At 47.9% G+C, this 15,603-nt stretch overlaps 1 protein-coding gene across 1 annotated transcript in view; it reads left to right on the top strand.

The window, feature by feature from the left end:
- ATP13A1 (ATPase 13A1) overlaps window positions 1–12,000 on the top strand; it is an 89,500-nt gene extending 77,500 nt beyond the window's left edge. The window contains exons 24-26 of the mRNA XM_082254825.1: window positions 968–1,079; window positions 8,752–8,895; window positions 11,631–12,000. Coding sequence (XP_082110951.1) covers window positions 968–1,079; window positions 8,752–8,895; window positions 11,631–11,741 — 367 coding nt within the window. The 3' untranslated portion in view covers window positions 11,742–12,000. The remainder of the gene's footprint in view (window positions 1–967; window positions 1,080–8,751; window positions 8,896–11,630) is intronic.
- Window positions 12,001–15,603: the final 3,603 nt, after the last annotated feature.

Below are 15,603 nucleotides of genomic sequence, written 5' to 3'. Positions count from 1 at the left end.
AAGAAATTTTGATTTTAAAAATTAAAATAAAATTTTTCGATTTTCCGGAGGTCAAGTGGTTAATTATGGATCTGAACACAGCTACATTATTTTCAATGGAGCCATTCACACAGGTGCATAAACATTAGCTGCTTTCAGAATCGTAACACAGAAACCAAAAATCTGTGTCGAAGACCATGTGATTTACACGCTTACGAATATAAACACATGTATACACATTTGTACGCATGTAAATGAAGTCTAAACAAAGGGGAAAAATAAATTATAAAGTTATGTATGCATATGCTCTTTATGCATATAAGCGCATCTATATGCATGTTTTCTCCTAGAAAACACGTGGATCAACATCAGTAAATTTTTCATTGCCGTGTGAATGGGACCTTATAGTACAACTGAAAAGATTTTATGTCAAATGTAGTAGTACCCAGAAAACAATACCATTTGACGTGTTAATTATAAAAAAAAAAAAACATTGCAATACCTGTAAATGGACCCTCCTGTGCGTGCAGTCTGTATATTTGTAGGGTTAGAATAGGGCTTTCCGGCCTTTGTTGGTTTCCGAAGATGTGCTGTTCTTGCTGGAGGTTCTGACATGAGGACACAACTCCCTGCCTCTTCCAAGATGGCCGTCTCCATACAAAGATACACTGTAGAAAAAGGCATGCTAAGTCGGTAATGGAGAAAGATCATCTTGGCACCACAAGGAATACTTGTGACTAGACCATTTCTGTCTTTCTGTTCTATGGAGTTCAGTTCCTGTAACATTTTGTACACTTGCTGTGCCATATTTCATATTATGCATATTGTAACTTCTCCCTCCTAGTTTCTCAAGATTATGGTTGCAATATAGTAAATAGGGAAAACTGTACAGGTTTGTATCCAAACAACATTGTTCAAAGTCACAGTACAGATCTTTGGAAAACTGAGTGATGTTGCTCTTAATGTGCACTTTGTCTATATTATCCAGGAAGGAGGCATTTGTGGATTTGTATAAGGAGTTTGAGCCAAGTTTGGTGAACAGCACGGTGTATATCATGTCTATGGCTATGCAGATGGCCACATTTGCTATTAATTATAAGGTAAGTCAGGTAGATTTTGCTCTACAGAAGGCATGGGCATTTTTTTAGAGCTTAAATCTTTTAAGATGCTTTCTGTTTTAAGACCATGCTTTTTCCTCATCTGTAATGGTAACTCGGAAGACCCATCCCTCTTATTTCCATATGCAGCTCCTCTGTTGAAAACAGGAAGCCCTCATCTTTTTTCAGAAGTAACGAGTAGCAATGTAAGAGCCCTCGCATAAAAATTGCAAACCTTAGACCATACCAACTAAATAGAAGAACCCCTGTCCTGTTGTCACCGATAAGAGCAGTGCAGAATTGTGCACAAAGGAGCTTTGCCAATGCTTCAGTTGAAACTAGAACCCGTTTGTCACAGCGTGTTGTAGCAGTTTATTACATATAAAAATGTGTACGCATGTATGCACTCACATGTAGTTAAAAGCAACAAACATCTCAACCCCCTCATAAAGGAATCACCACTGGACCTACTCAAGAGGGAAACCGCATGCATAGTTAACGGCAGGAAGCGGCTGTGGATGTAGAGGGGCTTTTGGAACCAGAGTGAAGCGCACAAACAGATGTAGGAAGTGGATGTTTCAGGATGGGCGGATGATGTAGGACTTCAGTATGGGCGTGGTGATGGCTTGGCTTCGCATTGCAGGGCATACGTGCCCTTAATCCTTAAGAGCCTTGGCGTTAAACTCTGCAGGGCCTGGTCGCTTTCCTGCTAAACTCTGCATGTGGTTTACATCCTGAGCCAGTCCAGCGGTGATTCCTTTGTGGGGGATGATATGCCTGTTGCTTTTAACTACATGTAAATGCTTTTTCTCTTACGTCCTCCGACAGTCGCCGCCTCTTCATATTCGTCACAATGGGGGGTTATGACCTTTGCTCCGTAGGAGTAGCTAGGCAACAGAATATGTCAATATTAAGGCTTTTAACATATCCCACCCCCAGGGGGTGGTCCCCTCAGTCAATACCCTCCTACTTCCTGTATCCATACCTCAGTTTCAATGTCTAGCTTGGAGTAGCTGGATGTTTCTATGCTGGGGCATTTTGTCTCAGCCTTTTCTCTTTTTTTGATTTTATTTGAGTTTTTTTCTCTCTCTTTACTTAGCTGTTACTTTTGTCAGCATTAGTTCTTCTGATGAAGAGGATCATGCGGGCTGGGTCTCCGGCTGACCCCCCTGGTCGCAGGTTGTGGGTCAGTGGCTTCCCAGCCTGCCATCGAGCGTTCAGTCAGGTATTTTTCCTGGCACAATGAACGACCCATCCCTGTTCGCTGCAGGGATGCTATGGTGAGGTGGCTACCTCACTGGACGCCTTGCGGTATCGCTCCGCAGTCCTCCTGCGTCCTGGCTGCGACTCTCCCTGTCCCATGTGCAGTGGCTTGATCGCTTGTGCGGGTTCCCCACGCCATTTAGAAGGTAAGTGTATCTGTGTGGGGACCTGTCTGTTTGGGGGGTGTCAGTCTGGGACTGTGTAACCCTGCCTCTGTTCACACTGTTGGACTCCCTATCTGTTTTAGCTGCACTCTGTGGAATGCAAGGAGGGGGGCTATACTGCACTGTTTGTGTCAGAATGTGTGCTGTCTTTTACTGTGTGACAGGCTGTGTGCTGCGGGGCATGATGTGGATCATGTTGTGCATACTTGCGGCGACCGCTGCTGTGGTCCGCCATTGTTTTTACTATGCTGCATGTGTGCTGGTGTTTCACTGTGGGCGGGAGCGGCGTTTTCAGCGCCAAGCGCCGCCATTTTGGCGGCGATCGCTCCTGCCTCATGCTGGCACTGCAGGCGGCCATTTTCTTGTAGCCCTCCATAGGCTTTAATAGAGCGCCCTGTATTGCATCACTTCCTCTTCTCCTGGGCGCACCGATCGAGGCAGCAGCAGCGGTGGTCTCTGCAGGTTTTATCCTCTCTGTCCTGAATCCTTGCCTGAGTTTGTGCTTTCCTGTGAGTGCGGTGGGCTGCGCTGACCACGCTTTTAAAGGGGCTGTTACCCTTTATTCTCCTGCAAAATTTTTGGGGGCATGGATTCTCAGGAAAGCAAATTTCCTCTCACTTTGGTGGGAGGCCAAGGGGCTGCTGTTTCCCCTTCAGGGGGTGATTTGGCTGCTGTTGTGGCTAACCTTGCTGCTCAGGTGCAAATGCTTGTGGCTGCTCAATCCACTAAACGGCCCAGAGTTTCAATTTCCTCTGATTCCGAGGGTGAGGGTGATGGGGCTGCTATGGCTGGGGTCTCCTTATCGGGGTCCCGTTCCTCCCTGGATCTTGTGGGATCAGAAGTGGAGGCCGAGGTGGAAGGGGTTGATAATTCTCCCCCTGGCTCGTCTGAAGAGCTTGCACTCATGGATGAATTGGTTGCTTCTATCAAACAAACACTGCGTTTGCAGGATGAGCCATGTCCTCCTGCTGTTTTAGCCTCCTATGGGACGCAGCGGAGACGCAGATTTTCACAGGTTTTTCCTTGCACTGATGATTTTCAGCGCGCTGTTAGTGAACAGTGGCGCAATCTGCGGAAGCCTTTTGCTGTGCCAAGTAGGTTCAAGCTGCGTTATACTTTCACGCCCGCTACTGATGAACGTTGGTGTGTGCCACCTCCGGTGGATCACGCGGTAGTGGTTTTGAATAAGTCTTCCTGCTGAGGATACGCCGGTGTACCGGGATGCCACGGACAGGAGGCTGGAGTCTCTTACCCGTCATACTTATTCGGTTACCGGTTCTATGCTCAAAGCTATTTTTGCTTCACTTATGGCAGCTCAGGCTGTCGCAAATTGGACGCAGGTGCTTAGGCGCGTCCTGGTGGCTGACTCTGCCCCTCCAGAGACGTTGGCTATGGTGGATCAAATCCATCAGGGTGTCATGTATTGGTGTGATGCGGACTTGGATATGGTACCGTTGGCTGCACGTGTGCACAGTGTGGCGGTGTTGTCACGCCGCCTGATTTGGCTGAAGTGTTGGTCTGTGGACCAGTCTTCGCGCAAGACCTTGGCTAATCTACCCTATAACGGATCTCGCCTTTTTGGCGATTCCTTGGATACACTGATTAAAGGGATCACGGGTGGTAAGAGCACGCTCTTGCCCCAATCCCACAAGGCTAAGGCGGCTCCTGGTAAGAAGACCGCTTCTTTTCGGCCCTCTCAGGGTTCCTTTCGTGCCTTTCGGTCGCACTATAAGGGTAAGCCGTTCAAAGGCCAAGGCTCCCAGAAGAAGCCGTGGACAGGTAAGCAGAAGTCCGGCCAGCCCGGATCCGCTGCCCACAACAGTGCGGCCTGAAGGGGCGCCCTCACCCGGTTCTGGGGTGGGGGGACGCTTGCTCGGTTTTCTTCAACCCTGGCTGGCCCGTGTTCGGGACAGGTGGGTTCAGGAAATCGTTCGATCTGGCTACAAGATCGAGTTTCTCGGCCGGAGAGCAGATTTTTTCCCTCAAATCTTCAACTGTCTCCGGAGCGTTTGCGGGATCTGCACCTGGCGGTGCGGGACCTGCGGGCTCAGGGAGTAGTGGTTCCGGTACCTCATTGGGACAGATTTCGGGGGTTCTATTCCAATCTGTTCACCGTGCCCAGGAAGGAGGGCAAGGTGCGTCCGATTCTGGACTTGAAGGCTCTGAACCGCTTTGTGCGGGTTCGCAAGTTCCGCATGGAATCCCTGCGGTTGGTGGTGGCTGCCCTGATTCCGGGGGAGTTCATGGCCTCCATCGACTTGAAGGATGCGTATCTTCACATCCCCATTTTCGAGGGTCACCAGAGGTACCTTCGATTCGCCATTGCGGAGGATCATTACCAATTTGTGGCGCTGCCTTTTGGGCTCGCTTCGGCTCCACGGGTGTTCACCAAGGTGCTTGCACCGGTTCTGGCTTTGTTGAGAGCCCAGGGCATCTCTGTCCTGGGGTATCTGGACGACATTCTGGTTCGGTCTGCGACCAACCAGGGTCTGGTGTCAGACCTGTCCGTCACGATGCAGACTCTGCAGGAGTTTGGTTGGACGATAAACTTTCCAAAATCGACGCTGTGCCCGTCGGTTCGTCTTCCCTACCTGGGGATGATTCTGGACTCGGTCCAGGCGAAGGTCTTCCTGCCGGGAGACAAACTCAGGTCTCTTCAGGAAGAAGTCAGGTCCCTCAGGGACGTTCCGTGCTCGTCCATCCGGACGTGCATGCGCTGTTTGGGATTAATGGTCTCAGCTTTCGAGGCGATTCCCTTCGCCCAGTTTCACACGCGGGGTCTCCAAGCGGAGATCCTGTCCAGGTGGGACGGGCGACCGCAATCTCTGGAACTCCAGATTTCATTGAGTCATCGCACCAGAAGGGATCTTCTGTGGTGGCATCAGTCCCCGACGGTGTCGGGGGGGCAAGTCTTTTCGTCCTCTCTCATGGACGGTGGTCACCACGGATGCCAGCCTGTCGGGCTGGGGTGGTGTTCTGGGCGTTCTGTCCGCCCAGGGAACTTGGTCGGTGGAGGAATCCTCCCTTCCGATCAACATTCTGGAACTACGAGCAGTAAATCTCTGCCTTCGACGTTGGACGGACAGGCTGCAGGGCCGTCCGGTTCAGGTGCAGACGGACAATGCCACAGCGGTGGCCTACATCAACCATCAAGGGGGCACCAGGAGTGCCCGGGCGGCTCGGGAGGTGGCCGACATTCTGTCTTGGGCCGAGACACACGTCCCGGCGATAACGGCAGTTCACATTCCGGGGGTGGAGAACTGGCAGGCGGATTATCTGAGTCGCCAGACCCTGGACCAGGGGGAATGGTCACTTCACCCGGATGTCTTCCAGATGTTGTGCACGAAGTGGGGTCTTCCAGATGTGGACCTGTTCGCGTCTCGTCTGAACAACAAGGTGAAAAGGTTCGTGGCACGGACGCGCGATCCTCGGGCAGACGCGTTGGTAGCTCCGTGGCATCAGTACCGACTGCTGTACGCATTCCCACCGATTCAACTGCTGTCCAGGTTCCTTCGCAGGTTGAACTCGGAACCGCACACGGTGATTCTTGTGGCACCGGACTGGCCTCGCCGGTCCTGGTATGCAGACCTCGTGAATCTGGCGGTCGACGTCCCGTGGCGTCTGCCTCTTCGAGAAGATCTCCTGTCTCAAGGACCGATATTCCATCCTGCTTTACAGTCGCTGGCTTTGACGGCCTGGCTGTTGAAACCGAGGTCCTGAAGGATAGGGGTCTCTCCCCTGAGGTCATTCACACTTTGATCAACGCGAGGAAGTCTTCCTCGGGGAAGGTCTATTACCGTACTTGGAAGGCCTATTTTGCCTGGTGTGAGTCCAGGGGGCATTTCCCTCGCACGTACTCTGTGTCTAGGGTGTTGTCCTTCCTTCAAACGGGTGTTGACCAGCGTTTGGCGCTGGCTACGATCAAGGGTCAGGTGTCTGCGTTGGCCATTCTTTTTCAACGTCCTGTGGCATCTAACTCCTTGGTTAGCACATCTGGTCCCTCCTAGGAGGGCACCCCTACCTCCTTGGGACTTGAATGTTGTTCTGTCCGTGTTACAACATGCTCCCTTTGAACAGATCAGAAAGATCTCGTTGTCCATGTTGTCCAGGAAGGTTGCCTTTTTGGTGGCGTTCACTTCGGCTCGCCGGGTGTCGGAGCTGGCAGCTTTGTCCTGCAGGTCTCCGTATCTGGTCGTTCACTTGGATAAGGTGGTCTTGCGACCTAACCCTTCTTTTCTTCCGAAGAGGATTTCGGATTTTCACCTCAATGAGGATATTGTCCTACCTTCGCTTTGCGCGAAGCCCAAGCATCCGAAGATGGTGGATTTGCACTCCCTGGATGTTGTTCGGGCGATCAGGGTTTACCTGAAATGGACTGAATCTTTTCGCAAGTCGGATTCCTTATGTCCTTCCAGAGGGTCCTAGGAAGGGCATGACGGCGTCGGCTTCTACCATCGCCAAATGGATCAGACAGACCATTGAACAGGCATATGCTTTGAAGGGAAAAGTTCCTCCTATGCCTGTGAAGGCGCACTCTACCAGATCTCTGAGTACGTCTTGGGCCTGTCATCATCGGGCTTCTGTGGCCCAGGTGTGTAAGGCGGCGACTTGGTCGTCCGTTCACACCTTCACGAAGTTCTACAAGGTGGATGTTCAGGCATCGGCTGATGCTTCCTTTGGCCGCAAGGTTCTTAGTGCGGCAGTTCCTTAGGGTCCCTTGTTTTGGGCCCTTGGCTGTTTGGGATATAATTTTATCCCTAGGTTATTTGTTTTTTCCTGGGTTGTTGCTCCTGTTTAGCACCTTTTTTTTTTTTTTTTCATGCTGCCCAGCTGGTTTCCTTCCCTTGGTAAGGTTCCTTTCTCTGATGTGGAGACGGCGTTGCCTTAGGCGCGACTGCGTTTCCCACCCCTCATGTTTGCACTGCTTTGTGACGTCCCCATTGTGACGAATATGAAGAGGCGGCGACTGTCGGAGGACGTAAGAGAAAACTGAATTTTTGTAAAATCTTACCTGTAAAATTCCTTTCTCCGAGTCCTCCGACAGTCGCCGCCTCTTCATATTCGTCACAATGGGGGGTTATGACCTTTGCTCCGTAGGAGTAGCTAGGCAACAGAATATGTCAATATTAAGGCTTTTAACATATCCCACCCCCAGGGGGTGGTCCCCTCAGTCAATACCCTCCTACTTCCTGTATCCATACCTCAGTTTCAGTGGAATAGCAGTAGAGTATACAACCAAACCCCAAAAGAGGGGGCGGGGGCGGCGACTGTCGGAGGACTCAGAGAAAGGAATTTTACAGGTAAGATTTTACAAAAATTCCGTTTTTTTTTTTTTTTTTTTTTTTTTTTTAATATGTTTGTGTAATAAACTGCACCCATTGCTTGCATGCTTTAGTGCCGGTTCACATTTCTGCAATGCGGGAACGCTGCCAATATACAGCATGTTCCCGCATTGCATCCGTACCCCTGGCAGTTCACACTGCCATATGCGATACACTTGGGGTGTCAATTAAGTTAACCACACCCCCAGCTCAGATCGCATATCGCAGTGCGATCTGAAATTTCTCACAGAATCGGATTGCACTAGTGTGAACCACCATGCGATCCTATTCTGCTGCGGACCAAAAAATGGTCCTGTATGAGTTTAGTGTGATTGCGGTGCGAATTCAGCCATACAAACCGTATGTCTGAATTTGCACCGCACAGAGATCGCATGTAATTTTAGAAGCAGTGCGCTCCGAATTACATGTGATCTCTGTGATCGCACAAATGTGAACCGGCACTTACAGTACTATGATTGGAGGAACCACCTGGTCCTTTCTGAGGAGCTGCAATTATCCAAGAGTGATGTTTCTTTGGACTTTTAAAGGGGCCAGGCAGGCCCTTCTTTCTAATAGAGACTTATTCTGTGCCATAGTAGTGATTGGTATTTAAGAATCAGCAATGATGCTATGGTAATGCAAAAAAAAGCTCTCTACTCAACTCCTATTTAACAGCCTTATCTGAATGTGACATTTGAGTTAGGACTAGACCATTTAGGGTTACAGTAGGTGGAAAAAAAAAAAGCAAATTTTGTCTTGGATAAACTAATTATCAAATGTTTTAAGTTTACTGCACGGTGAAACATATTTTGTACCATACTTATGCTCCAGACTTTTAGCTCTTTTGTAACAAATTCTATTTGATAGGCTGACATGGTCTCTAATGTATTACTTCATATGCCAATGTGTATTCTGTGTTTTTCTTAGGGCCATCCATTCATGGAGAGCTTACGAGAAAACAAGCCCCTACTGTGGAGTATAGTTTTATCAGGAATGGCCATTTTGGGCCTTCTGTCTGGTACATCTCCAGAGTTTAATGAGCAGTTTGGCCTGGTGGACATACCAGTGGAGGTAACTATCAAACAAGCATGAATTTTGCAGCAAAACTTTTAAGTTTAATATGTTCTTCATTCCATATATCTGATATTAGGCTGTCTTTCGTTCTTTATTCATTTTATTTTTTTTAACCCTCGATTTACACAGATTATCTGTATGTCAGAATACCTCCCAGACTCCTACATCTCCATTTTAGGTCACTAGAATGATGAAGAGCCCAGTTCCATTAAACCCACGGCTGGTGTTTTTAAGAGCTGTACAGATACTGTTGTAGATGCCTTCTTTTAGAAACTATTGTGTGATGCCCACCACACAAACTAGTGACTCATGTCCCCCTATCCATGGAGACACAGGCCCACATGGCCAAAATGCTAAGCTGGCATTTTTTTGGTTAAGGTGCCAGTGGTTGGTCTGACCCTTAATTCTGAGGCAGAGTTTAAAAGGCCAACTCAAGCCCAAACTTTGGATTGAGCGGGGAAGTGTTGGACAGTGGCGTAGCGTGGGTTGTCAGCACCCGGGGCAAGGCAAGTCATTTGCGCCCCCTAACCCGCGGTATTTTAGCACTCGAGTCTCTTCCACTAGATTAGTTAAAGAAACCCTTACCCCCTAAGCACATGTATTGTTTGTTATGAAAATACTGATGTAATTAAAGTAAAATGCATCTAAATACAAGTTTGAATGACCAGCGTGCCCCCTTTCAATGCAGAGAGACCAGCGTGTCCCCTTTCAATGCAGAGAGACCAGCGTGTCCCCTTTCGATGCAGAGAGACCAGCGTGTCCCCTTTCGATGCAGAGAGACCAGCGTGTCCCCTTTCGATGCAGAGAGACCAGCGTGTCCCCTTTCGATGCAGAGAGACCAGCGTGCCCCCTTTCGATGCAGAGAGACCAGCGTGCCCCCTTTCGATGCAGAGAGACCAGCGTGCCCCCTTCAATGCAAAGAGACTTACCTGCAGCGACGGCTTCTCCTCAGTTCCCCGCGTTTCCTCGAGTCCTCCCGCCTCCTCCTTTCGGCCAATCAGGAATGGGTCTCGGACCCGCTTCCTAATTGGCCAGGAGGAGGATCCGTGTGACAATAGTGAATTTTCACTGCTCTGCGCCCCGGGTCCACCCTTTTTTTAAGCCTTTTAGAGCCTCTGGCTCTAATCAGGTGATTAAAAAAAAAAAAAAAAACCCCACTCTGTGGCAGCGCCAGGCTGCTGACTCACTCGCTGCTAAACTGACTGAGCAGTGAGGAGAGGCGGCATAGGCAGGGCTTGGTTTGCAAAGCCACCACACCCTACATCAATGGACAGGTGAGGCACAGTCCAGCCCCTCCCCGACCCGCCATTTTCAGCCATAGGGCGATTGCGCTGGACATCTCCCAGCCTAAAGATGAAGGCAGCCACAGACAGTGTGTGAACTGTGTATGTCCTAGTCAGACAGACAGAGTGACACTGCAGATGCGCCCCCCCAGATGTTGCACCCGATGCGACCCGCCCCCCCTGCACCCCCCACGCTACGCCACTGGTGTTGGAGCATCTGTCAGGTTTCATTGCCATTTGTATGTCAATGTAACATCACTTCCTGACTTCTGTCAAACACAACTGTTTTTTTTTTTTTTTTTGCTGTCTGTGCCTTCCTGACCTGGTGACAACCAAACCCCATATTTCTCATATAGGGTTAATGGGAACATGAAATAAGGGTTCATCTCCCCAATTTGAACACACAAATCAGCAAAAAAAGTTAACTCTTCTCAGCTGTGTATATAAAAAAAAAAAAGATTGGAGTTTAAACTTTAGAGTGGAACTAAAGTTAGCAATATTTACCTGTCCTTCAACAGTCAGATGCCCAATGCATCTCTTCCCAGCTTCTCCAGAGTGCCAGGCTGCAGCCATCTTCATTGGCCGGTTGATTAAGTCATCCTAGAACACAGGATCTGTGCCAAAATGTAATCTGCACTTGCACAGTTCAGTCTATATTCCAAAGAAGACTGCAAGATGGCACGTGGGTTTATATTATTGCAGAGACCTGCCTGATCACAATTTTTTTTTTTTTTAACTGAGACTTAAGTTCTGCCTAAATATCCATATCGAGGTATTAAGGGTGTTGGTGATCAGTTTGGCTGTTTTCTTGACTTGTGATCTTCAGTACTTTTGAGTCTCCTATGCAAAGCAAATTGTGCAGAGCAAAAAGTCACTAGTCCTTATCTGCATTCGTAATTAGGATCATTAAAAGTATTGAAGCCTGGTGGGAGCATTCATACCTGTGCATTGCAGTAACATGTGGCAACACATGTCCGTGTTCTTTTCACTGAAGCACACTGAAACAAATGACAGCTTACCAGCATTGGGTTATGCTACATCTTCAAAATGGTGCATGCTTAATTTTTACTTTGTTGTGGTGCATTTCATTAAACGACATAAAAAAAATTGGGCCATCTTAACGTAACGAACAATAACATACCGCAGTGGGACCAAATAGATGTAAATGGGCTCTTATGGGTCATCGTGCTTGCTAGACAGATGGCATGATCCTTCTTTTACTGACCTGGACCAAGAACATGAATATCTCGTTTTTGGTACACTGGATCTGCATGTAATTGATCCAGCTCAGTGGTTTACAAAATTGAAAAGCTCGGATTAAGAAGATAGTCCTGAAGAGTGCACTCTCATAGAAAAGTCAGCTTTGAAATTACTATAAAGTACTATTACTTTCAGCTTATTTCCATTATTAATGGGTTTGTAATTTTTTCTTTTTTTTTTTTTTTCCAGTTCAAGCTGGTGATCGTCAAAGTTCTGTTATTGGATTTCTGCATGGCCTGGGTGGTAGACCGGGTCCTCCAATACGTCCTTGGGAGCTGTAAACTCAAAGTGCCTTCTTGAACCTAAATAAAGACTAAAACTGTCTACAATGTCAAACCACCTAATGGTCAGCCTGCAGTCTTTATTCCCAAAGGCACCTCTGGTTCTTAAAAAGGATTGCGGATAATGGGAAACGTGGATATGAAGAACAATCCACTCAACACTTGAAACTTGAAACTAAATGTTTGGGACGCAACAAACTGATCCCGTTGTTTTTCTACTAGAATTCGCTTTTGGAAAGCGCAGTTTATTAAATAAACAGCATTGAGGGGTTTTAAATTATTTTCTCTTTTGGATCCCATCTCAACCATGTTACCTACAGCACTTTGATGCTAAGCTTTTATATCTTCATTCCCAGAGCTTATTACATCCCTTTATTGTATCTGGTGGTGGTGTAGACTGATATGAAAACACGTACAGTGCCAATCCTCCATACATGTGTCAAAGCAGTAGATGACCCTCAAAATCAAAAAAGTCTTTTACAGGGCACTTTTTTAAATGAAACATGGTATTTAATTTTTGAGGTTTTATAAACCTGTGAAAAATAAGTGAACCTTGGTATTAGGTACCCAAGTTCAACTTCAAGCTATCCTGAAGCTTTGACATGAATGTTTTTACCCAGAAAGTTCCCAAGAAGATGAGATAAAGGACAGATAAATTGTGTATTAATGTTGGTAAGTGATCCTAGGTCAGTTGCCTATAGGATTTATATGAAGGAACAAATACATTTGTACTATGTGCTCTTAACATTGGCCAGTGTCCATAAATCATGTTTACAATCAACATTTCAAATGTGGGGTTTTTTTTTTTTTTTTTTTGCAGCTTCAGTTCTTGATGGTTCATGTCCAGAAAACATCTTTTGTGATGAAATTTCTTAAAAGAAAAATGTTTCATCTGGTTTATCAGTTAAGAGACCCTGTGACCAATATCAGTTTGTGTGGACTGATCCCTTAAAGGGACTGTCTAATGAAAATGGTTATATTCTGACTCACATCCACGTGTTAGTTCCAGAATAGCAAGCAAAAGAAAATGTTTTACTTCACTGCCTGACTAATAACCACTTGACCTCCGAAAGATTCACCCCCTTTATGACCAGGCCATTTTTTGCAATGCGCTACTGCGTTATTTTGACTGACAATTGCATGGTCATGCAACGCTGTTACCAAATAAAATGTATATATTTTTTCTCTTTCGTTCACTGATGGACACAGCTCCATGTCTTCATGTCATCAGGCGTCAGTGGTTTGGGTGTGCAGGGCGGCTACATGGTTGTCTGTACACACATCCACAAAGTTTAAAAAGGTGGATGTACTTGCATGTTCAGATATGGCGTTCAGCTGCAAAATTGTGCAGGCTGCGGTTGCAGAGGCTCCTGCCTCTTGAGGGTGTAATTTTTTCTTGGTGGTGAGCTCCAGTTCTGGTTGAGCTCCTGTTTTACCTGGTTGGCTATGTCTCGCCTTGTTGGGAATTATCTCTTGCTGTGTTTTTCCCACCCCCTCATATTGACACTGCTTTGGGACATCCCAATGGTCTAGAAGACATGGAGCTGTGTCCGTCATTGAACGAAAGAGAAAACTGAATTTTTGTCTTACCGTAAAATCCTTTTCTCTGAGGTTCACTGACGGACACAGCAGCCGTCCCTCCCTTGGATTGAGAAATGTATTCTTCTGACACTGCTTGTTACAAACTGAAGTTCTATAGCAGGAAGTGATGGTCTACCCTCTAGGACTGGCTCAGGGGCGTACCCGAATAGTCCAACTCCTGAAGAGAAAGCAGCATAAACCCAATGGTCTAGAAGACGTGGAGCTGTGTCTGTCGGTGAACCGCAGAGAAAAAGATTTTACGGTAAGACAAAAATCCAGTTTCTCTATTCATTGACAGATGCAGCTCCATGTAATTCTTGACCATTGGTTATGCTGCCCCCTACAGGAGTAGAACACTAGGTAGGAAAAAGCTTTAATGCCTATGGGGCCGTCCCTGCAGGCATACACCCACACACTCTGCTATAGGTTTCAGTTTTTCTGCCTAGTTTAGGCGTAGCACCTAGTTCTCTGCTGGGACTTTGGTCTTGGCTAGTTTTTTTTTTTTATGGGAACCTTTTTGTAAGACTTTACTTTTTAGTTAGTTTTGTTCCTGAGAGAACTACATGCAACAGCCGGCTTGGTTTTGGACTGGATATGCTAGAACCTTAAGGTCTCCCAGCCCGGCCAACGAGCGTGCGCAGGTTATAGTCTAGCACTAGGCCTCGCCACGACAGAGCCCCAATGGACACGGGCTGGCCTTCAAGTGAAACGCCTCGCTGGGACGCATACGACTTGGGGCCCCCTGAGTCACAGCATACCCCCTGGCCGTCAGCACTCCCACCCCGGGTGGAGAAGTAGTCTGTTTGGTGTGGTGCCCACCTGATGCCATTGGTATGGTAAGTGTCCCCCCATTTATCTGGCGGTCTTGGGGTGGACGTGGTCCCCTCCCTGGGATGGTTGGACCCTTGGGTATCCCTCGGTTCCCCTGGCCTCTCGGTGATACCAGGCCCCCCTTGGGCATTTCCCCCCCCACAAGCAGGTTCCTCTCTGAGGGGGGCGGATGTATTGTGGGCACTGTGGCGGTTCTGCGGGGGGGTTGTGGTGGGGGCCCCCAAATGCCACTGACCCTCCTGGGGGGTGCTGGAGACTGCATGGCAAGCCATAGGGCAGCCATTTTGCTGTAGTATCGCTGTGCATCAATGTAAAAAATGTCTCTTTGAAATGCATGGGCGGCCATGTTTTGGTAATTCCCACATAGGAATGCATAGGGCGGCCATTTTCTTGGAGTCCATGATGGCATGTCAGATCGTTTTTCTCTCTGCACAAAACGTTTCTATATCCCTCCATATCGTTTTGGTGGTATGTTACTGGGATCCCTGTAGGTATTTCTCATTCATCCTGCTGCTGTGCTAGGGCTTGGACTAGTGGTGCGGATCGCGTTGTTTGCAATTTTTTCTTAACCACTTACCGGCCGCCGCAAGCACATATACTGCGGCGGTCAGCCCTGGCCAGGCAAAGTGACGTACCGGTACGTCACTAGCCATCGCCGCTCTGGCCTGCGCGGTCCCGCCGATGACTCGATTGGGTTCAGAACCGATCAGTCATCAGGTCCAGGCCAATCATTTTTGGCCTGGACCTGTAGATCGGTTCTGCCCAATCAGATTACACTCTGAGCCTGTGAAATGTAAACACAGGCTCAGAAAAGATGTCCCCTCCCCTCCCATGATCCTTTTTGGATCCAGCGTGAGAGGAGAGCACATCTAACTGTAAGTACTGCATCAAGCACGCACTTCTACATTTACATAGGCACATTTAACCCCCGATCGCCCTACACCCCCAACACACACTGTATACAGCATATAGCATTTTCCTATATACCTGTATAAGTGTGATTTGTGAACAGGTGTAGCGCTTGCGACCCCCCCCCCTTTTCACTAAAAATACCCGCCACCCCCCCCCATAAAGATTTAACCCCCTGATCACCCCCAGTTAACCCTCCCCCCCATGTCGCATTCAACACTAATACAAACGTAATATACTGTATTTTGTATTAGTGCGATTGTGACTTGACTTAGCGCTAGTGACTTTGTTTCTGTCCCAAAGGAGGTTTAGGGTCCCCGCCACCCCCACAATAAAGATTTAACCCCCTGATCCCCCCCGATCACCCCTACACCCCCTGTCACAACACACTGTATACAGTATATAGCATTTTCCTATATACCCGTATAAGTGTGATTTGTGAACAGGTGCAGCGCTTGCGGCCCTCCCTTTTTCACTTAAAATACTCGCCACCCCCCCCCCATAAAGATTTAATCCCCTGATCACCCCCAGTTAACCCCTTCCCCCCTGTTACATTACAC

This window comes from Pelophylax lessonae (genome assembly GCF_965119305.1).
Source record: "Pelophylax lessonae genome assembly, chromosome: 4".
In the NCBI taxonomy this organism is placed as follows: Eukaryota; Metazoa; Chordata; class Amphibia; order Anura; family Ranidae; genus Pelophylax; species Pelophylax lessonae.
The sequence above is the reverse complement of the archived record's forward strand: the minus strand, read 5'-3'. Positions and strand labels throughout refer to the sequence as shown.